The 24203-nt window shown below is 35.6% G+C and overlaps 1 protein-coding gene across 1 annotated transcript in view; it reads right to left on the reverse strand.

Moving 5' to 3' along the window:
• RNF180 (ring finger protein 180) overlaps positions 1 to 24203 on the reverse strand; it is a 228374-nt gene that overhangs the window by 159822 nt on the left and 44349 nt on the right. Inside the window, exons 3-5 of the mRNA XM_011930131.1 lie at positions 21814 to 21909; positions 19489 to 20448; positions 16457 to 16492 (exon numbers count right to left, since the gene is read on the reverse strand). Of these exons, the coding sequence (XP_011785521.1) occupies positions 16457 to 16492; positions 19489 to 20448; positions 21814 to 21909 (1092 nt within the window). The remainder of the gene's footprint in view (positions 1 to 16456; positions 16493 to 19488; positions 20449 to 21813; positions 21910 to 24203) is intronic.

The following is a 24203-nucleotide window of genomic DNA, read 5'->3' on the forward strand; positions in this document are numbered from 1 at the left end:
CCATAAAAAAGGATGAGTTTGTGTCCTTTGTAGGGACATGGATGCAGCTGGAAACCATCATTTCAGCAAACTATTGCAAGAACAGAAAACCAAACACCGCATGTTCTCACTCATAGGTGAGTGAACACCTATGAGTGAACACCAAGTGAACAATGAGATCACTTGGACACAGGAAGGGGAACATCACACACCGGGGCCTATTGTGGGGTGGGGGGAGGGGGAATAATAGCATTAGGAGATATATGTAATGTAAATGACGAGTTAATGGGTGCAGCACACAAACCTGGCACATGTATACATATGTAACAAACCTACACGTTGGGCACATGTACCCTAGAACTTAAAGTACAATAAAAATAAAATAAAGTAAAATAAAATAAAATAAAATAAAATGAAATACTCCAACTCAGTCATGAAAGAAAAGAAGGAGGGGGGATTAGAAACTACTTTACGTCCAACAAAGAAACAATAAATTATTCTGAAGTATGCACACAAAGCTTACAACATATTACATGTTATAATCAGGGTGGTTACAAAGAGCCTAGGAGACATGGAAGCAGCTAAATTCGCCCGGGTAAGTTAATGAAAGTTTAATATTTGAACTCAGTCATGAAAGATGAGTAACTTCCTAAATGAAGAATATAAGGTAGAGAAAGCAAAACAGAGGGACTACTTACAGATGCACTAAAGTCCATGCCATTTTCAGAAAAATAAGAGAAGCCTGGACCAAAGAGAAGTGGCAGGAAGGGGTGAAGAAGATGGAGTGGAAGAAGATGGAAAAGGAAATGTGGGGTGGGGCTGAAACATGAATGAATTTGGACACTATCCTTCATAAATGGTGATCATAGATTTATAGGCAAAAAACTGTCATAACCAAGTATAATTTAACTGTAATTCAAGAAGGAGATAGTAAGGGTTTTAACTAGGATCTTGAACAGTGGGAGTAGAGAAGAAAAGAAAAGAGACAGTTTAAAAGCAAAAGGGGTTAAAACTTAATAACCAATTATATGCAAATGTGATAACTAATTATATGTGGATAATGAAGGAAATAAAGTTATGAAAGATTCCCATGTTTCTAGCTTTGGCAACTGGCTAAATGATGCTATAAATTTAGATAGAAATTCAGGCAAAGTTGGAAGAACTTCAACACGGCATTGTCTATCCTAGAGAACTTTGGAATTGTAGGTGGATCCAGTATCACTATGAGAATAGTTATTTTCACAAAATGAGTGTGTAAAACCTGTCCCAGAGTATGGCTACCTTGGCAAATGTATATATTCATCCTAAGGGTAAATAGTGCTGTTTATTTATTGTAATAAGAAATTCATGCTTATTTTAAGTATTTGGTAGAAAAAAACATCTTTGTAAATCTTTGATGTTTTCTTGCAATTCTTTTGATTGTGATCGATGATTTAATTATCTATAAAGATACTCTTATAGTCTGGTTTGGTGTTTTATATTTGTTTGTTTGTTTGTTTAAGACAGGGTCTCGCCCAGTTGCTCAGGCTGGGGTGCTGTGGCACGACCATGGCTCACTGCAGCCTTGACCTCCCAGGCTCAAGTGACCCTCCCATCCCAGACTTCTGAGTAGCTGGGAGTCCAGTGCATGCCAACAAGCCCAACTAATTTTTTTATTTTTGTTCTTTGTAGAGACTGGGTCTTGGTACGTTGCCAGGGCTAGTCTCAAACTCCTGGGATAAAACAATCCTCCTGCCCTGGCCTCCCAAAGCACTGGATTACAAGTGTAAGCTACTGCATCTGCCCTCTGCTTTGCTTTTTGCTTAACATTATGACATAGCCCTTTAAAAGAACATCTTAAACAAAATCATTATGTAGAATGAAGGTAAAATAAGAATGGGTAACTGCCATTTGGAAAGCCCAGCCACAAAAGACTATGAATTAGAAAGCCTAAGGTCATAGTATTGTCACTGATCATGTTAGTAAACTTTATTTTTTTTTTATTTTTGAGATGGAGTCTCATTCTGTTGCCCAGGGTGGAGTGCAGTGGCATGATCTTGGCTTACTGCAGCCTCTGCCTCCCGGATTCAAGTGATTCTCCTGCCTCAGCGTCCTGAGTAGCTGGGACTACAGGCACATGCCACCCCACCCAGTTAATTTTTGTATTTTTTAGTAGAGATGGGGTTTTGCCATGTTGGCCAGGCTGATCTTGAACTCCTGTTCTCAAGTAATCCGCCCACCTCAGCATCCAAAGTGCTGGGGTTATAGGCATGAGCCACTGCGCTTGGTTAGTAAACTTTAATTAGTCTTTAACAGGAAAAAAAAGAGATTTATTTATTAGTTTCTGTGGACAAGGTAGTAAATACACAGAAGAAACCAAGACAGCTGAATTAAGCATGTTGCACAAGAGCATACAGCTAAATTACCAGGGGAGTTAGGACTCCAATCTCAAACTACTGACATTTCTGATTTTCTTTCCAATATACTATACTGCCTCTCTCCAATTACAAGCCATGTAGTATGGTAAGTTTTCTGAACCAGACCAGGGCATTCATCTGGAATGCTAGGAAATTATTTAGGGCAGTGGGTCTCAATTCTAGTGGTGGTGGTGAAGAACCAGGCATAGTGTTCCTTTCCAGTTCTAACATTCTGTGACTCTGCAATCTTCAGAAAGGTTACTGAATTTTTCTTTGTCTTTTAAATGGACTTCGCACAAGAAAGAATTTGGGGCAAGTCCCTAGAGTAAGTGAAAGCAAGTTTATTAGGGAAGTAAAGGAATAAAACAATGGCAATTCCATGGGCACAGTGGACAATTTTTGTCTTCTTGCAGCTCCTAATCCTATCAGTTTCCTTCACAAATTTTGGCTTATATTACTCAATACACATTGGTCTACAGTTTCTTCTCAGAGGCTTGCACACAATTCCTATGATAATTAGGAAAGAATGTATGTATATAGTCCATAAGCAAAAGCCGTACTTTTTTGTCATTTGTAATTATGTTTCTCAATGGTAATTATTAATTTCTCATTATATTACTTTTTATTTCATTTCTAGCTTCTTTAAAAATTATTTATGTTGGCTGCTGTATTTGCTCCAGAGCCCTGTAACTGCTGAAATCTAACCTGCCAATGCATTCTAGACAGTCCTGTTGGCCCATAATTTTTCATTGTTTAGGCTTCTTGACTGTCTAATGTTTTAACACTTATAATAATTGTAGCTACCAATGACTGGGGACTTATGTAAGATACATGTGTTCAACACTTTGTAAACATTTCTTAATTTAGTCTTACCAACAACCTTATAGTAATACATTTTACATTTCATTTTTTTGGAAGAGAGAACTAAGCCCCAGAAAGGGTAATTAATTCACCTAAATGATTCCTTTGTCAGTGCTGTGCAGTGTCTGCCCCAAAAGCCCACAGTTTAAACCAACTTAACTATGTTGCTTCTCATTATGGACCTCCACAGCATAACGAAATCATGAGCTAAGCAGAGGATGGAGCATACTGGTTAAGAGCACAGCTTCTTAAGCCTCATGGCCAAGGTCTGATTTCAAGCTTCACCACTTACTAGTTTGGTGACCCCAGACAAAATATCTCACTTCCATATGTAAAATGGCAATAATAAAGTAAGCACCTTACAGGCTGCCGTGAACACTGAGTGAATAATATATCCAAAGGGACTGGAGCAGTACCTGGCACACAGTAGACACTATGTAAATGTTTATTGTTTTTGTTACCACTGCTGTTATTATCTATTTTGTTACCACTGCTGTTATTATTGCCATTCTTTGACTCCCATGTAAAAATATTTTTGAAGTCAATCCTTTAGAGGCGGCATACTATTTAAGAAGGTTTATTCATTTTCATTCATCAATATCAATCTTATGACTTTTGACAGATATTAGTCTAATAACATTAAGGAGAAAATATTCTCCTAAACTTTAACTCCAGCTGACTTTAGAACAAACATGTAAGAGTTACCAGGCCTGGCTACACACTTGGATTAACTGGAGTGCTTATACAAATTGTCTGGTCACTTGAGTCCAGGAGTTCAAGGCTGCAGTGAGCTCTGATCACACCACTACACTCCAGCCTAGAATCAAACAAACAAACAAACAAAAAACTGTCTGGGGCCTATCCCAGACTTATAACACTCACAATGTCTGCAGAATTTGTAAAAAATCTCCCCTAGTGATTCTGATGCAGCTGGTCCACAAATGAACATTTGAGAACCACTGCACTACACATTTCTTTAAGGCATAAAGAAACCAATCCAGAGATTAAAATATCCATCTCTTCCCTAAATATGTTCCTAAGGTAAAACTCTATCCTCTATCAAAAGACTAGAAATATAAACCCCCATGCTCTGGGACCCTTATAAAGGTGAAGCCATTACATTCTCAGTATTTATTACTATCTAATAGACAGGAAGCGTCTGGCACTTGGTATGACAACAGTTACTATTAGGTGCCAATCAAGCAGTCAAAGATTTTTGACTTCTCAAGTGTGTAGTTCCAAACTAATAAAATCTAAGTGTTACTAAAAAGAAAAATATCCTAACACAAAGACTGGTCACTTAAAATAAAGGAACATTTTCCTATAATTTCATGTGTGCTGAGATGAGCACTACTCTTTGACTCATAAATGTCTGTAGTGGCTGCAAAGGCTTTTTGCTCTGGAACACTGCTTTATTTTCTTTCTTCCTTAGGCTTAACCCCAATAATAAACGTATTCACCTAATATAGGTAAGATGATAGCACTGCATCAAGGAGATGGCACAGAATTCTCCAGAGCTTGCTGGTAGAGCAAAACTCAGCAATTAGCATCTGAGTAAGAAGAGAATCTTAAACATGTCACAACATACACTATTCCCCAAACTATTACTGATTAGTTTAAAGGCTAACTCAAACTTCTGGCTTCAATATTTCGCATAACGATTTGGGACCTATATAACTAATGAATTAACTGAAAGAGAGCACAACTCTTCCTCATCAAACTCAGCAAGTCTGTGGTATCTAGTTTTCATTGAATTTCCACCATTTGAGGATAAATTGAGTGTCTTGCACATATACTTAGTTTATTCAAAATAACATGAAGAAAACTGAATTTTCAGGGCATGTTGCTCATTAATAAGTACAAAAACCTCACACACACAGGCATCCCAAATGAAATCTATTGTCTTTGTCATTAATACACCTCTAGTCTGTGACTGTCATTACTTCTCTGGACCAAAATGGACACTAGCAGTCTGAAGGTCTTGGCATAGCTTTGTGCTACCTGGATGTTATTTATGTACCAAGAAGATGTGATTTATTGTCTAATGTTTCTTTACTCAGATTGGCTCTAGACAACACTGTGAGGTAGGTCAATATTATCTTTAGTGCTACACATTTTACCTAAGCAGCCCTTGCTTTCATGTGGCTTTCTCTTTTCAGAGTCCACTGAGCTTTTTCAAACAATGCCTTGTGCCTTTTAGTTTTCTTGATCCAGCTCTGCCATGTAAACTTCATTGCCCTTTGTCCTACTTAGGCAAGACCTAATGGACTAATCTCATCATTTCTGTCAAATTATGATAATAATGGTGGATACATAATGAATTATGCCTCCTAGAACACATACTCACTTTTGGAACCCCAGGAAAAACTAGAGAAGTGAATAACGTGGAAATTCCAAAGAAGGTTAGAGAAAACATTAATTTCTCTAGAAGCTGTCAAGACCTGCAAGTAGTATCTACCTCTTCTCTTTCAAGGTTGGCTTGACTCAAGAATTCCACCAAAATCATCTGTGGTAAGCAGAATAATACTTCCCTCCTTCCCCTCAAAGAGGCCCATATCCTAATATCTCGAACCTGTGAATCTATTATGTTAAATGGCAGTGGAGAATTGAGACTGCAAATGGAATTAAGGCTGCTAACTAGTTGACATTAAAATAAGGAGATTATCATGGATGAAGTGGGTGGGTCCAAGTGTAATCACAGGGTCCTTAAATGAGGAAAAAGAAGACTGAAGAGTCAGAAGCAAAGACATGACACTGTGAGAAAGACTCAACCGGCTATTGCTGGCTTTGAATATGGAAATTGTGCATGAGCCCAGGTTCGGGCTCTACACGCCAGAAAAGGCAAGAAAACAGACTCTAACCTGGAGCCTGCAGAAAGAAATGCAGTCTTGCTAACACCTTGATTTTAGTTCAATGACAACCATTTTCTACTTATTACCTACAGAACTATAATAAATGTGTGTGTTTTAAACAACTTAATTTGTGTTAATTTGTGACAGTGGCAATAGCAAATGAACATACTATCAAAGTACATAGAGAGTGCTAGTCCCTTCATTTCCTTAAAATACACGTTTGGCACTTATCCCACTGGATTGTCCTGCTCCTTTATAGAAGCTGCCTCATTTGTATTTCCTATGGATTAGACAACCTAAATAGACTATCCATTGTTGTGGCTACAGATAAAAGGGAAAAAATTCAGCAACCAGAAACAACGTAATGTATAATGCAAAAATATCTTTAAATGTTTTAATTGGACAAAAAAAGGTATAATTAGTGACAAGAAGTCATTGACTGGTGTGACCTTGTTCCAATCACTTTTATTGATGAATAAAAGGATGATTTATCAAACCCAAGTTAAGAAACTCTGCTAAACATCAATGTAATATGAATGGTTCACTGCAACCTACTAGCTAACATCATTTCATTCCTCTCTACTACACCTCAATCCACACTGAAGCACAATACCTGCTACCAATTTTATCCTGAATTTAGGGGAAATGCCTATTTTCAGAAAACTGCACATGCTACCTGAAACTGAAAACCAGAATACATGATGTGTCTAACCCTAACCCTTAAAAATAAGTTATCCCAAGCATTAACCCAGAGTAGTTGTTTTATTCCCTCTGGACAAACATACAATAAATGTCCCTGAAAAGCAGTTTAGCAAAAGCATTGACAGATTCTTAGCTAGAGACAGATTAATAGCAAGAGAAAGCCTTATTACGATTCTCTAAACCCTTTCTCATAAAGCACAAAATATTTTACGTTTTTGGTTATCAAACAACTGAAAATACACCAATCCATATTCTACCCCAGTAAATAAGTTCTTTGATGGAAAACATTATTTTGATTGTTTTGCTCCAGAAGGGAATATGGTGCCCTCTGGTGTTGAAAAACAAGATGATCCATTTCACCGTTATAAACCAGCACTTCAGAGAGGGTCACAAAAGCACAGAATTTAAGAGCTAAATAGCATATTTCAGGACAGCACAGATACGTAATTATTTTTTAGTAGAAAGTTTTAGGCCAGGTGCAGTGCCTCATGCCTGTAATCCCAGCACTTTGGGAGGCTGAGGTGGCTGAGTCGCTTGAGTCCAGGAATTCAAGACCAGCCTGTATAGCAAGACCATATCTCTACTAAAAATACAAAATAACTTAGCTGGGCTTGGTGGTGTGTGCCTGTAGTCGCGCCTAATTGGGGGGCTGAGGTGAGAGGATCCCTTCAGCTAAGGAGGCAGAAGTTGCAGTGAGCTGAGATCACGCCACTGCACTCCAACCTGGGTGACAAGAGTGAGACCTCGTCTAAAAAAAAAAAAAAAAAAAAGGAATAATAGAAAGTTTTGGTCACGGATTATTATTCAATCTTTTTCTGATCGATTATTTAAAAAGCATTATTTTGAAATTGAGCCTCTTAGGCAAATTGGCTACATGATATGTTGGCTACATGATGTGTTGGCTACATGATGTGTTGGCTACATGATGTGTTGGAGATTTTCCCTCTAGCTTTACAAGGAGAACAAAGGTGAGTGATCTAAGATTCTGCACCAAAGTAATGAATAAAAAGGGTATAATATTAGGGTAATGACTTACAATGATTTTTTAATGTTTTACAAAATACTGGAGACATAAAATAGAACAGAAAATAACATCTGTGATAATACTGCCCAGCTTAAGAAATAAAACATAACTAATAACATTCCAGATTACATTCTCCTTCCCCTTCATAGATAACAACTCCCTCAAATTTGGCATTTTCTTTTCTTTTCTTTTATTTATTTTATTTTATTTCATTTCATTTTATTATTTTATTTTATTTTATTTTTGAGACAGGGTATTGTTCTATCATCCAGGATGGGATGCAATGGTACCATCATGACTTACTGCAGTCTGAACCTCCTGGGCTCAAGCGATCTTCCCGCCTCATCCTCTCCAGTAGCTGGGACTATAGGCTTGCAAAACAATGCCCGGCTAAGTACACATTTTTTGTAGAGATGGGGGTCGCACTATGTTGCTCCAGCTGACCTTGAACTCCTAGGCTCAAAGCAGTCCTCTTGAATCAGCCTCCCAAAGGCTAGGATTTCAGGCAAGAGCCACCATGCCTCGCCAAATTTGGCCTTTTAATGATTGATGCTTAAATATATTTTTCAGTTTTCAGCCCTCTGACACTATTATATTGCTTCTAAGATTAAATACAAACTTTAAAATATTACTTTGTAAAAAGGAATCCCAGGTGATAATTACAGTTGGTATGCTGAGCCAAGGAGAGGATTCTAGGTACTACCCCAGTTTGGGGGCACATGGAGGCTAATATTGTGAGGTCTCCACATGTGAGAAGAGTAGGTAAGATTTGCATCTCCACATGGGACAAGTTTTAAGGAGGTTTAAAAAGGACAAGGAAGCACTGCCAGCAAGTGACTACGGTTTTAAAAATGGGTAAGGGCAGACATGGAGCAATGAGAGAGAAAAACAGGTTGGCAGTGTATATCTTGGTTGACATGGTAAATAAAGCCAACTGTGCAGATTTAGAATGTAAAAAAGACAGGCTTACCTAGGCATAAGGCCAAAAGAGTTGAAGGCATCACCTAGTTCTATTCATCAAACACAGCTAGCACTAAGCTCAGACCAAAATGGCTAATTCCAGTTTTTTGTGTGTGTTACTACTCTGAGACTAGCTGATGATTCTGATTTTTTTCCCCTAACAAGCTGGTTTTACATAAAACTTAGTATCTTATTCCTTTTGGGTTGCTAGTAACAGAATGCCCAAGACTGGGTAATTTATTAAGACCAAAAAATGATTTTCTCACAGTTTGGGAGGCTGGCAGCCCAAGGTCAAGGGACCAGCATTTAGTGTGGTGAGGGCCTTCTTGCTGCATCCTCACATGGCAGAAGGTGGAAGGGTAAGAGAGCAAGCTAGCCGAATGCTGCATGCAGCCTGTTTCAAAAAGGCTTTAATTCCATTAATGAGGAAGGAGTCCTCATGCCTAATCACCTTTTAAAGGCCCCATCTCTGAATACTATTACATAGGCAACATATGCATTTTGGAGGTGACACGTTCAAACCATAGCACTTGGGAAAGACAGCATGCATGCATCTTTGCTGTTCTCCTACCTCCCAACTGACATTTTCCCCCAGTGCCTGAGGAGGTCAGTGCTCCTTTCTCAGACCTTTCCTATACTCCAGTGACCTAGTAGCTCATGTAAATCAGGTAATGCAAGTAAAATACCTCCCACTGTACTCAGCATACAGTAAAGCTCATTAAATATTAACCTGCTATCATCATCTCACCACTAAAATTTCTCCCTCCCATTCTCTCTTTCCCCATTGCTCATAATCAAAACTCTCATTCTCTCAATAGCAGGGTAAGGAAAGCTGTATGAATGAACTAAACATTACTTGGACATAAATATTTATACCATTTTACCAGGTGCCAGGACCTATATTAGGTGTTAGACAGCATAGGATCGAAATATTTTCTCTCTCCCAGTATGGTTCTTTATCTACCTTCTCTGCCTGGCAACCACTGAAATCAGCTGTCTTTCCCTCTATAACATCTGTCAGAATTCTCTTTGCTGCTGTTAATAAGTCTTTTGTCAAGGACTCTTATCACCTCAAGTCTAAACCTCTTTTAATTCCTTTTTGTTGACCTCTCTTCCTTTCAATAGTTTTTGACCCTGGAATAACCTGAGATACAAATATGTACACACACACACACACACACAGCCCAGCCTAGACCAACTGAAGAAAATCTTATAGAGCCAATCATGCTTGCTCCTTTGTGACTACTTTAGAATTCTCAGTTGCATCTCAAGGTCTTGGCCAAAGCAATCACATATTAAGTAAACTGTGGTCCAAAATTCTCTGTGATATGACATTTCTGCAAATACCCAAGCAAATGATTACTGAAATTCATGTGTCTTCCCCCATCTACTTCCATTTCCAGGAAGGGACGATATTTCATTTATTGTTGTATCCTCAATACTTGGCACAGTTTCTGGCAAAGAGTAAACTACCAAGTGATCATTAGTTACATGAAGGAAAGGATGAATGAAGAATAAAGATATATGATAGTAAAATGTTTTCTGAATCATCAAAAAAAGATAAAATATGTGGGAGAAAAACTTTCTTTCTTGAAAGGCTGTGGAGTAATGGTTAAGGGCACAAACTTTGGGAAACAGGTCTATGATCACATATTAGGTTTGTAGGCCTAGGGAAGTTATTTAACCACTCTGAGACTCAGTTTATCCATCTATAAAATAGGGATAATAGAAATTATCTCTAAAATTGTGTCAAATTAAATAATGCACTCAGAAAAATAACTGGCATCTAGAAAGGTGAGGCAGGCAGAATAATGACTCCCCAAAGATGTCCATGTCCTAGTCTAAGATCCTGTGTATATACTGCCTTACATGGGAAAGGGAACTTTGCAGCTATGATTAAGTTAAGAACCCTCAGATGGGAAAATTACTTTGGATTATTCAGGTAGACCCAATGTAATCACAAGGGTCCTTAAAAAGGTCAGAGAGAAGATGAGATGAAAGAAAACAGGAGTTGTAGTGATGCCATATGGCTGGAAAGGGGCCACAAGCCAAGAAATGAGGGCAGGCTCTAGAAGCTGGAAAAAGAAAGGAACAGATTCTACTATAGAGCCTCCAGAAGACATATTGCCCTGTCAACATATTGATATCAGCCCCATAAGGTCAATTTTCAGACTTGTGACCTCCAGAACTATAAGATGATAAAATTGTGTTATTTTAACCAATGTTTATAGAGATTTGTTATAGCAGCAACAGAAAACTAATATAAGGGATATGTAAGTGTGAGAATTATTTTTCCTCTCTGTTACAAAACATTCCCAAGTTAACATCAACAGTGATAACTCATGTTGATAGCATGTATTCTTCTAATAAAGAATGGCATTTTATCTGTGTAGTCTTCCTCCCCAAAATTCATGTGCAGAGAAGAGATAATATAGCATGTCTGTCTTCACTTATAAGGCTGGCCCTTGTGTCATCCAGAAACTTGAATTTTAGGAGAGCTCCCATCATCCTAATTGATAATAGTGACTCACCGTGCGTAAACAGTACAACGTGATTTATGCTTAACATCTGTTTTCCTTCCAGAAGTTTGGAATTTTGGTATGTGCCAGATAGAGGGTACCTATGTGACCAGTTCCCAGTAAAAACCTTAGCTACTAAGTCTACAATGACCTTCCTAGTGCACAGCATTTCACACCTGTTCTCATAACTTACTGTTGGGGGAATTCAGCACATTCTGTGTAACTCCATGGGGCTAAAACTCTTGGAAGCTTGTACCTGGTTTCCTCCAGATTTCACCCAATGCACCCCTCCCTTTGCTGATGTTGGTTTATATCCTTTTGTTGTAATAAAACATAGCTGGAAGTATGACTTTCTGCTTAGTTCTATGAGTCCTCTTAGTGAGTCATCAAATACGGGAGTAGTTTTGGGAACCCATGACACAACCGATAAGACCAGTCTAATCATGGGGAAAATATCAGGTAAATCTCAGTTGAAGGGTCTTTTACAAAATACCTAACTAGTACTCCTCAAAACTGCCAAGGTCATCAAAAACAGAGAAAGTCTGAGAAAATGTCGGAACTAATGAGGCACGACAACTAATTGTAAGGTGGTATCCTGAAACAACGAAAAAAAGAATATTAGGTAAAAACTAAAGAAATCTGAATACAGTATAAATAATAATAATTTATTGATATTGGTTCATAAATTGTGACAAATGTATCATACTAATGTAAGATATTAACAATCCAGGAGACTACGGGTGGAGCATTTGGGAACTCCTTGTACTATCTTCAAATCTTTTCTATAAATCCAAAACTATCCTAAAATAAAAAAGACTCTTTAAAAAATACTTGAGCATCTATTATGTACAAAGTACTGTGCTAAGCATCAAAAAATTAGATCTATATAATTACTTCAGGTAAAGGCATTATCAATCATTAGTTATTTTGTTCCATACCTGCTCATTTAACTGTATGCTAGCAGAAAGGCCAAATTAAGATATTTAGTTTTATTTATTTAACTTGACTGCACGTTTATATCTTATTATTCTAGATGATGACTTCCTAGAAGGTAGAACAAAATTAGAATTATCAACTTATTGAGCATGTCCTAGGTATTTTTACAATCATAAAATAAAGAAAAAAACTTACACTGAAGTAATAATTTGACAGAAAGTAGAGTCAGTAATACCTATCTGTTTCAATATATGACTAGAGGTTGTGATGTTCTTTTACTCTATTGATTGCCTTCTTTACTAAACTACTATTTTGTGACTTTCTATGTTTAATAAAACCAAAAGAAATGTATTATAAACTCAAAATTGTCACATTTTCATTACTGCAGCCTTTCATTTCAATAACCATTAATTTTCTCCTTGAGGAAGAGAAGAATGAATGGGGAATAATTCTCCAATATTTCCACTGCATAGATAATCAAATATATATTGGGAGTGTGATTTGTATAAGATTTTAAGATGATGAATCAAGAGATGAAATATTAAATGGGCTCCTTTAAAAACTGTAAAACATGACCCCTATATGCAGATCCATGAAAATGAAACTTAGTGCCTTTGTGGAAGATATGTCTTTGCTAGATAAAACCAAATAAGCAGGTCATCAATACAACTTATTGGCTTCTATTATCTTCTGTGTCTAAATCATACCTTTTTAATAATACAAGTCACCTTAATTCATTTAGCTCACTGAAAATAATGTTATAGAATTATTGTAGATAACTCAGTGATTTATTACAAACCATAATATATGGTCAATTATTTTAAATTTTCAAGTACAATACTCCACAGACACATAAGGCAAAACTCCCTCTTTTCACAACAGCATCCTCTGGCCTTAAAGAGATATCTTCTTTTATTCATATTAAATAGGCCCAAAGGTAAGAAATGCAAATACAGTAGAATGAAATGCTGTTTAAATAGAATTATTTAGAAATACTAAGAAATACTAAGCAACTATACTAATGGTAACTTCAGTTTCTCTCAATTCAGTGAAAAAAAGTTTTGTTCTAGGATTAAATTTTTTATTAATTTTCTCAAAATGCTGATATTTTGGCAATTTCCTAATTACACTAATAACTTAGATAAACTAGATGGACCAAATGAAGTTGCAAAACAAATTAGAAAAAGTTTTAACTGCATTAAAATAAAAATACCACATAATAAAACTTATAGTATATAGCTAATGCAGTAAAGGAAATTTATAGCATTAAATCATAAGGTAAGAAAAAAATCTCAAATCAATAATAGAAGTTTCTATCATAAAAATATTATAAAAGAAGGACAAATAAATTCAAAGCAAAGGAAGAGAGAATATATGTAAATATACACATATTTATATATAAACAAATTTCAAAAACAGTAAAACAATTTTAAAAACAAAAACTGAAAAAGTTGTTTCCTTGAAAATATCAATAAACTTAACAAACCTCTAGCAAGACTGAAAAAAAAGGAGAGACGCCATCATTATCAGGATTGAAAAGAGGTTATCATTACAGACCCAATAGACATTAAAATAATAACAAATAAGGAATACTATGAACAATGTTACACGCATGTAACTTTGACAACTTGGATAATTCTTCAAAAACAACATCAAAATTTGCCCAATATGAAGTAGATAACTTGGATTGTCCTGTAATTATTAGATAAACTGCATTCATAGTTAAATGCCTTTCAACAAAGAAATCTCCAGGCTCAGGTAGTTTCACTATGAAACATTTAAGTAAAAAAATGTTATCCTCGGCCAGGTGCGGTGGCTCATGCCTGTAATCCCAGCACTTTGGGAGGCCGAGGCAGGTGGATCACGAGGTCAGGAGATCGAGACCATCGTTGCCAACATGGTGAAACCCCATCTCTACTAAAAATACAAAAAAAAAAAAAACAAAAAAAAAATTAGCTGGATGTGGTGGCATGTGCTTGCAGTCCCAGCTACTCAGGAGGCTGAGGTAGGAGAATCACTTGAACCTGGGAGGCGGAGGTTGCAGTAAGCCGAGATCGTGCCACTGCACTCCAGTCTGGCAACAGAGCGAGACTCCATCTCAATCAGAAAAAAAAAAAGTTATCCTCATTATTTTCCAGAAAACACAAAAAAAGACAACTAACTCATTTCATAAGGCCATAATACTCTGGTATCAAAATCAGACAAAGATATTACAAAGAGACAATTTCAGACTAATAGTCTTCATCAACAGAGGCATAAAAAAATCCTCAAAAATGATTAGCAAATAGTATCTAGTAATACACATAATAATATAGCATAACAAAGTGTAGTTTATGGTGGGAATGCAAGACTGTCTCAATATTTGATAGCGAATTATATTAACATTGAAAACACATGATCATATCAACTCATGCAGAAAAAGCATTCTACAAAATTCAACATCCATTCATGAGAATACTATCAGCAAACTAGAAATGAAAGAAAATGTCCTCAACCTGAAAAAGAGCATACAACTAACATTATATTCAATGGTGAATGCATGCTTTCCTGCTAATATCAGGAAAAAGACAAGGATTTGTGCTCTCAACATTTTCATTCAGCATTATACTATAATGAAGAATTGGAAACTATAATTTAATAAAACATTAGCATTTAGCAACAGCATTAAAAAGAATAGGAATAAATCTGACAAAAGACATCAAGAACGTATACTGTTAATAACACAAGATACAAAGTCAAAACAAAAATAGTGTTTTTAAACATTAGCAATATATAACTGTAAGTCAAAAAAGTTTTAAATAATAATAACTCCTCTCAAAAGAAAAAATACTTGGTATAAATCTAACTAAACATGCACAGGTTCTGAATGCTGGAAACTGCAAAATGCTGATGAAAGAAATCAAAGACTTAAAAAAAAGACATAAAAAGAAAGACAATGTTCACATATTACGAGAGTCAACATAGTAAAGATTTCAACTCTCCCCAGGTTTATCTATAACTTTAATATAATTGCAATCAAAATCCCAACATGATGTTTTATAAATATAGACAGACTGATTTTAAGTTCTATATGGAAAGTCAACAACTTAAAATAGCTAAACCATTTTGAAAAAGAGTAATAAAGTCACAGGAAAAAAGGGGTACTAACAAAAGCACAGACAAAAAGATGAACTGTACAGAAGAGAGTCCAGAAATACACCCACAAATTTCCAGACAACTGATTTTTGACAAAGCTGCAAATGCATTTCAATGAAGGAAGGACATTGTTTTCAACAACTGGTGCTGAAACAATTGAGCATCTCTATGTAAAATAATAAACCCCTTAAGCCTCACAACTTATTAAAATTAATTTTAAATGAATCTTAATTCTCAACATAAAACTTAAAACTATAAAATTTTTTGAAAAACCATAGGAGAAAATCTTCATAACCTAGTATGAGGCAGAGTTCTTAGATATAACACCAAAAGCATAATCTATGAAAACGGTTTTTGAGAAATAGGACATCATAAAAACTAAACAGGTTGGCTCTACAGGAAAAATAATTAAGGGAATAAAAAGAAAAGCTACAGACTGAGAGAAAATATTTATAAATCACATATCCATTGAAAGACTTGTATCCAAAATATATAAAGAACTCTTAAAAGGAAGAAAATAACCCAATTAAAAACTGAGTAAAAGATTGTATTTTCTGGGACAGGCTGGAGTGCAGCGGTATAATCATAGCTCACTATAGCCTTGGTATCCTGGGCTCAAACAATCCTCTCATCTCAGCCTCCCAAGTAGCTAGGACTACAGGCACACATCACCATGCCCAGCTAATTTTTTTGATTTTTTTTGTAGAGATAAGGTCTTGCAATGCTGCCCAGGCTGGTCTTGAACTCCTAAACTCAAGCAATCCTCCTGCCTTGGCCTCTCAAAATGCTGGGATTATAGACATGAGCTGCCAAACCAACCCAAAAGATTTGAAGACACTTAACTAAAGAATACATAAAAAGTGGAAAATAAGCACATATGTTCAGCATCCTTAAGGAAAAGCAAATTAAAATCATGATGTGATACAAATGTCTATATATTTGAATGACTAAAATTTTAAAATATTGAGAATACCAGTGCTTGCTTTCAAGGATGCACAGCAAATGGAATTCTTTGCTGCTTGGAATGCAAAATGGTACAGCCATTCTGGAAAACAATTTGACAATTTCTCATATAAGTAAATATATACTTACCATATGATCCAGCAATCCCACTCCTGAGTATTTACCCTAGAGAAATAAAAAATTAGGTTCACACAAAAATATGCACATGAATATCTGTAAAAGTTCTACTCATAATTGTCAAAACCTAGAACAACCTGCTTGTCCTTCAGCAGCTGAATGGATAAATTGTGGTTCATTCATACAATGGAATACTACTGAGCAATGAAAAACAACAAACTATAAATACATGCAGCAACTTGCATGAATCTCATAGGCAATTTTACTAAGTAAAAGAGGCCAGTCTCAAAGTTGTATACTATAGGATTCTATATTTTAACAATATATTAATATTGTACATTATCAAAAAGACAAAACAAAAATAATGAACACATCAGTGGTTTTCAGGGATTAGGAATTGGATGAGCATGTGATTATAAAGGTACACAGCACAAGGGAGTTTTGGGAGTGATCAAAATGTTCTGTATGCCCATTCTGTTGGTCATTATATATAAACCTTCACATGTGTTTAAGTCATAAAGCTGTAGGTAGAGGATAATTTTATCGCATGATAATTTAAAAAATAAAAATGAAAAACAAAAGGACTATGCTGGATAAAAAAGAAGTTTGCTGGTTAAATGTGGTTCAGTGCTACGTCTTTCCCCAAAGTAGATGCTCAATTAACTTTTGCTAAACAAAAACCCTGAAAACTGGCTATAATGTCTGCTTCAATATCAATCTCATTTACATCCCTAAGATTCAAATATTTAAATAACTTTTTGTACTGTCATTAATACTTTCTGTCATGGTATAGATCACTGAAAGATGTCTAGCTTACAAACATTTATTAAAAACCTCAAGTGAAAGTTAGAAATCCAGATATATCAACCAATTATTCTAAACTTTTAAAAAACTATCATTAATAATAGTAACTTTTACTTTACATATTATATGTTTATCCTCATTTTAAAAAAGGCAAGATTGATCCGTACTGAAGTCATTAGTCAAAGACACAGTATCCCAGACAAGCACTTAACAAGTGTTCACACAATCTTTATTAAATATGGAATGAAACTGCACACCTATGCCATTAATTTATCTCAGATATTTACTCTTTCTAGGATTTGCCTTTTTGTTTGAATTAGCAAAACAGACTTAAAAATTGTAATTATTCTGGTTCTAACTGCGATGTATACTTACATCACTAACACAAAATTTCTGTGCTGCTATAAACTTCAAAATTTTCTGTGCTATGTAAACACTGGGTATTTGTTTGCCTGTAGCTTCTGTGCTACCAAACTCAGTAGGATCTGGCCATGTCACTTCCTACACTGACCTGTGACAACAGGTCTAAGACTCATTAATTCTGATCAATTAGCTGAGCTATATCATATGTATGTGAATGAATACAAATAACTTCCTCTATACAAAAAAAAAATCACTTTAACTTTGTACTTGCTTTGCTCTAAACTGTGTACATGAGTATTCCTATGATGGAAAACGATCAATTGTGTAGCTGAGGTTTTCAAAACTACCTAGCCTAAGAATTAAACACATTTTTAAATTGCAAAGATGTTATTTGCATATATTTACAGTATGAAGTATAATTTTCATACTTCTTTTACATTTCTATTTGCTACAGAATTATTTTAGAGCCCTCCACATTACATTAATCATTTTGAAATTATTCTTTCTGAATATTCACTTAACTGATGACCATCTCCAATTTACCTGTATATAGGTGAAGTCTCAATGAAAAATTTGAACTTTGCAGTTTCAGTTAAGTTAAACTATGAAGTATGTTATAATGATGCTAAAACACATTCGTTTTTCACATTCTGTAATATATACTTTGATGTCACATTACACTATCACTTGTAAACAAACCAAACTGAAATGCATTTTAGCAACCAAAAATATAATAAAAAATTACCTATAGAAATAATTATACTATATAACTGAAAGATGACAAAAACACTCAATCTGAAGCATTTAATGCAGTAATTTCATTATATTGAGTCAAAACTAGAATCATAAGCCATAAGTTAACTATTTTTTTAAATTTTTTATTATAATTTAAGTTTTAGGGTACATGTGCACAACGTGCAGGTGGGACTGTAAACTAGTTCAACCATTGTGGAAGACAGTGTGGTGATTCCTCAAGGATCTAGAACTAGAAATACTATTTGACCCAGTTAACTACTTTTAAAAGAAAAAATGAATATATCAAGTTGCAGCTTTCTATATTTTAGTTCTGTTAATATACAACACACTGATTAATAAGGACACTATTATGAATAAGTAGATAATAAAGTCAGTTTGCAAAAAAAAAAAGTTTATTCAGAAACATATTGGTTCAAAATTCCAAATGTTCATGAGCATCTCATCCACTGGCTTTAATTGCTTTCTTTCCACAGCACCTAACATTTACTGTTCAGTTCCTTCACACATCCTACACTGGAGCATATTACTATGGGTACTGAAGTATATCAAATCATAGAGAAGCATAGTCTCCTACAAAATTACAATAAGGGTAAATTACCCTCTAGATAATTTTCACAGTTTAGCACAGTTAATCATAATTAGATCGTGTGAGCCCATGATTAAGGCTCCTTGAAATACCCACTTAAGCTATCATAAATGTGATGAAAAGTGAATGACTTTGTCACCTGATTGAATTTACTTAGAGAAACATTTTTTCAACCCAAAATAAAAAAAAAATTTTAACCCAAAATAAAACCACTGCAAAATAACCCTAACATGTAAAACATTTAAAATATAGTAAAAAACAATCCAGTGTTAATTAGAGATTAATATCCCTCTAAAATATTAGCAGAATTGGGAAAAAGAGGTTTTTTCTAAACATGCATGAAGCATAGAGACTGGGTTATACATGCCAATTATAATACAGCTGCATGATTATTTAATGCACTTAGAGAGAAACAGCATTTCCAGAATTATTAAAATCAAGTTTTTATTATACAGATGTTGAAAGTTAGCTCCACTCCCCAAACTCCAGTATTTATAATACAGATTTTTTAGTAAAATCTTTTGAAAAATATTACCTGTTTCTGTAGCCATCTTTCACGCCTTCGTTGTTTCCTTCTTAGATTCTTCAACTTGCTCCTTTCTCTCTTATTGAGCCTCTGATTAATGCTGCCCAATGAAAAACTGGGTGAGTGCAGGAAGTCCAGAGGGGAGAGGTGCTCTTCCTGGTCTGAGGCCTCCAGCATGCTCCTGCCAGCTGAGGGCAGGTCCATCAGGAAAGTCAGATTGTTAGTATTAGTATGGTCAGAGTACACTGAAGAAGCTTCTAGACCACATTGAAATTCTCCTCCTCTTTGTGTCTGGGTCTCATGGGGGGCCACTGAAAATCTTTGCAGCAGCATACTAGGATCAAAACTGGATGGCTTCTGAAAGGAACAGCTATTTTTACTAGATTGTAAAGGCAAGTCTGAAAGGTCAATAGGCTGCGTTTCATTTAGTCTGGAATAGGCAGTAGTCTTACTATGTATTTCATATAAAGTGGGCAATAAAGTCAGTTTCTCACTGATGTTCAGATCCAAACTATGTGATTTTCTATGAAAAGCTCTTGTAGTGCATCTGCCAGTCACAAGCTGGGGAACAAAAAGCTGGTATTTTGGTTCTGATGCTTTGGAGAGCAGTTTTTCATTCTTCATCTCAAAATATGTTGATCGCACCTCCAGGCAGAGTGCTTCTGTTAATCTTCCAGGGTCATTATTATTTCGGGCCATGTTTAAAAGCCTGTGATTTCTGTTTTTAGAGCCACCACCTGTCAGCAGAGCTTCCTTGTCACAACCTGACTGAACTCTAGGATGTGACAAGTATTTCAGTGATGGTCTCATTAGTCCGCCTGCCTGTGCTGGCTGATAATCGGTCCGGCTCTTGGAGAGATGTACAGCTGCAAGCTGGCCACAGGAACATTTTGGAGTGCTGACAAAATTAAAGCCCCCTAAACGGGCCCCACAGAAAGGGCAATTCAGTTTTCCAACTGTCCACTGGGCCTACAGGTAACAAAGAAAAATAAAGACAGTGCTTTCATTATAAAGAAACCGAAGAGAATTTTTTTTTTCTTTACAGCCGGCCACATGAAAGTTTTCTATGCCACAGAAAGGCTAGCTTTCTGTTTTCTGATTAGTAGACTGAACAGCAAATAAAACAAGCCTTCCAATAAATAAAGATAAGCAGTGCCAAAGTTCTAGAATGATAACACATTGCAAATCATGCCCAAGCAAACAATATTCCTAAGAATTCTAAATGAGAGTCTCTTGAACAATAGGTTAAATATGGATACAGTGTGAACTAAAGAAAAATATGCTATGGAACCAGGGAGCGAATCAGTGGACAGAGCTTAATTTGCAAGTAAAATCTCACAGAAAAGTGTCTGTTTTGATACACTTCTTGCATACCAAGCACTGTGGGAGGGAACGTTACCCAACCAATAGAATAAAGCTCTTCCTGGCTTTTTACATACAACCAAAAGATATTGATTGCATACATCAGACAGTGTATTTTCTATGCTTAGATTGGAAATTAATAATGAACTGTCTTAAAAGTATCTCTTCAACTGAGATAGTGAAATATCTGCAGTGTCCTAATATATTTTAAGTTCAGGACACTTATAAACAGTGCATTGGCATTCTCCTAGAAAATTATTACAGTGTGAGAAGGGATATCAAATGTTAGTTTTTAACAAAAAATTAAGCTGCTCAGTGGAGAAATGTAATTATATATTTCCAAAGTCCTAAGACAGGAGTTTTGAATTGTAAAAAGTAACTATACATACAAGGTCAGTTCTTGCTCTTATAATGTTTCATTAAGGATCCTTTAAAGCATAGAATTTTCATTTTGATTATACCAATGAGGGTCATTAATTATCCTATTTATTTTGTATGTTTGTGCATTTATGTGTATATATATAGATATGAATAACACATACAAAATATTCCATTTATTGAACAGGACCTATTCTTGGTGCTGGGAAATACAAATGAACAAAAATATAAAGTCTCTGACTTCATGGTGCTTATAATCTAGGGTGGGAGCTAGGCAAATAACAAGTTAAATAAGCTATATGTGTATGTAGGTAAATATGTATATGTGCATGTATAATATATATATTTATGTCATACATATGCTTCTGTATATTTAAAAGTAACATATATTACATGTGTGTATATGTGTGTGTAAAATACAGATAGGTATATAAAGCAGAGAAAGGAGAAAAGAAGTGTGAAGAGGGGTAATGGGAGTGAGGAACAGTAAGAGGTTGGCCAAGCAATGCATCTAAGAAAAATAGCTCTAAAAGGAGGACAAAAACATTCTGAAGGTTGTATATTCTTAATTCTACTCAGAAACTAAGAACTTACTTTTTGGATCAGGCAGTTTATCCATTCTGGGAGGGCTTCTACATTCATGTGCCACACATGGCAAATATTTTGAGCATCAACTGAATCATCTGTATCCTGTTAAATAAAAATAAATGATATTACTAATTACCAGTTCAGAAGTTATTTCACAGGTTTCATATTTAAGTAAAACTCAAAAATACAAAGTCTATTTTAGTTAGAAAGCAAATATACACTGCCTTCCCTTCCTAACTCCCATAATAAAAAAACAAGCCCACAAAAAAGATCTTTTAAGAATTTCTTCAGAGAATAAGTACCCGTGATTTAAGACAAAGCCCTTCCATCTCACTGAGGTCATCAAATGAAATTTACAATTTAGCAGTCAGTTACTGAATGAACACATCTAGTGCCTTTTTCTGCATGTGAGACAAAATAGTGTCTTTCATGGCAACTTTCTCCAGCCCTAAATCTCTATTCTATCTGAATTCTACTAACGACAGAATAAAGTTGCCACATTCTCTATCAAGATGCTAGATGAATGTGGAGAAAGATTGCGGAGGAGAATGATGGGATTCAGGACACACTACCCCAAAATAGGCCTCCTTGGCATACTGAAAAACAGCAGAGGCAGGAAAGTCTCACTAACCTTTCCCCTGCCCTTTTCCCCTGAAGCAGGTCAATAACCTAGGAGGGATTTTCTGACCTTGCATAAAGTATATCATAAGACTCTTATGTGAGAGATGTTAAAACTGTCCTTATAAACTTTATAAATTAACCAAGGAATAATAGGGGGACAAACAAAAATAAGCCAAGCTTGCAGTACATTGAGCATTAATCCCCAGGTCTGCTTGCTCTCTGACCTGCTTCCTCATGGCTATTTGGTGCCTATTGCCCCAAATCCCACAGATCCTAGATTACAGTTTCCCTTAACTGCTCTATAGGTAACAACTTGAACATTATGAAACTCAAAGTTTCCCTTTGAGATATTCCTCTACTTTCCCCTTCAAGATATTCCTCTAGGTCCTGAATACCAATGAAACTATTAACACCGGCTAGTCTGAAAAACCCCATTGATGCCAGCTGCTCTGAATGAAGGATACCACCAGAAGCTGAGTCACCAAAGAATGTAGTTTCCACATCCTGATGATTTCATCCCTCATTCCCCAACCAATCAGCCACCCCAATTTTCCAGTTCCTCACTCTCCATGGTCTCTTTAAAAGTCCCAGCCCAGAACTCCTCAGGGAGATGAAGGATTTGAGGGTCTCTTCCCATCTCCTCACTGGACACCTTGCAATCATGACATTCTTTCTCTGCTGCAAATCCTGCTACTCAGTGTATTGGTCTGTTACTATACAGTGGGCATATGAAACCGTTAGTCGTATAACAGTGCCATCCCCTACACCAGGAGAAAGGTATCTTCAAAACTTCATTTGAAATTGGCCCTCTTAAGTAAGTTTACCAATTCATCTAATAAACTGGGCGAGAAGAGGTGTACTTCAGTGCAAGTCTGTACATGGATAAGCATATTACCTTTTGAGAGGTAAATTCTTCAATTTTACAAAGAGAAGAGAAACTTAAAGTCACATTCTATCTCCACTGTTCAGCAGCAAGCAAACTGCATGAAAACACCCTAGAATGATTTTTTCATAAACCCACAACATAACACAAATATAAACTGATGTTATCAGATTTTCCCCCTCAAAAGAAAAAATCTGGCATGGTCAATCATTGATAATCCTAGGGTTCCAAACTTTAATTATTCTAAGAAATCTGTGGATGCCAATTTCTACAGAGAGTTTGAGAGAGAATATCAACACTCTGGTAAGTTAAAGGTTCTCTTTTGACTAGCACTGAAGAAAAGAGCCTGCATCAAGATCATGAACTCTGTGAAGAGCCATCTTAGAGGAATATTTCAAAAAATATGGTCCTTAGATCAAGTATTTCAAAAAATATGGTCCTTAGATCACTAGCATTAGATGTGAGTTGGGTTACTTACTAAAAATTTATATTCGTGGGCCACACCTAAGAGTGTCTATAAATAAATTCCTACTTATGATTTTCATATACACTAAAGTTAAGAACCCAGAGATATCATTTTTTAGTGTTCAATTTTGTGTGCTTCTGTCATCTGCCTTTTCTAAGTTCTAATAGTGATTTATTTACAATAACAGTTCAGTCGTGACTAGCTTTTCTCTCCAACTCATATATAAAATTTTTAAAGAACATTGGGAAACATATTGGAAGTGACTCAATAAAACTAAACAGTACAGCTTTATCTATTTTGCCCCAGAAACAAAATAAAGGTATGGATAAGTTTTTGAAAAAGTAGAATTAATTTTGTGAAACATCCATATTTATACACACTAGCTCCTTTCATTAGGAGCTGACAGTTATGAAGATTAGTATAACT

The sequence above is a fragment of the Colobus angolensis genome, unplaced genomic scaffold, assembly GCF_000951035.1.
Source record: "Colobus angolensis palliatus isolate OR3802 unplaced genomic scaffold, Cang.pa_1.0 Scaffold84, whole genome shotgun sequence".
Classification (NCBI taxonomy): Eukaryota; Metazoa; Chordata; class Mammalia; order Primates; family Cercopithecidae; genus Colobus; species Colobus angolensis.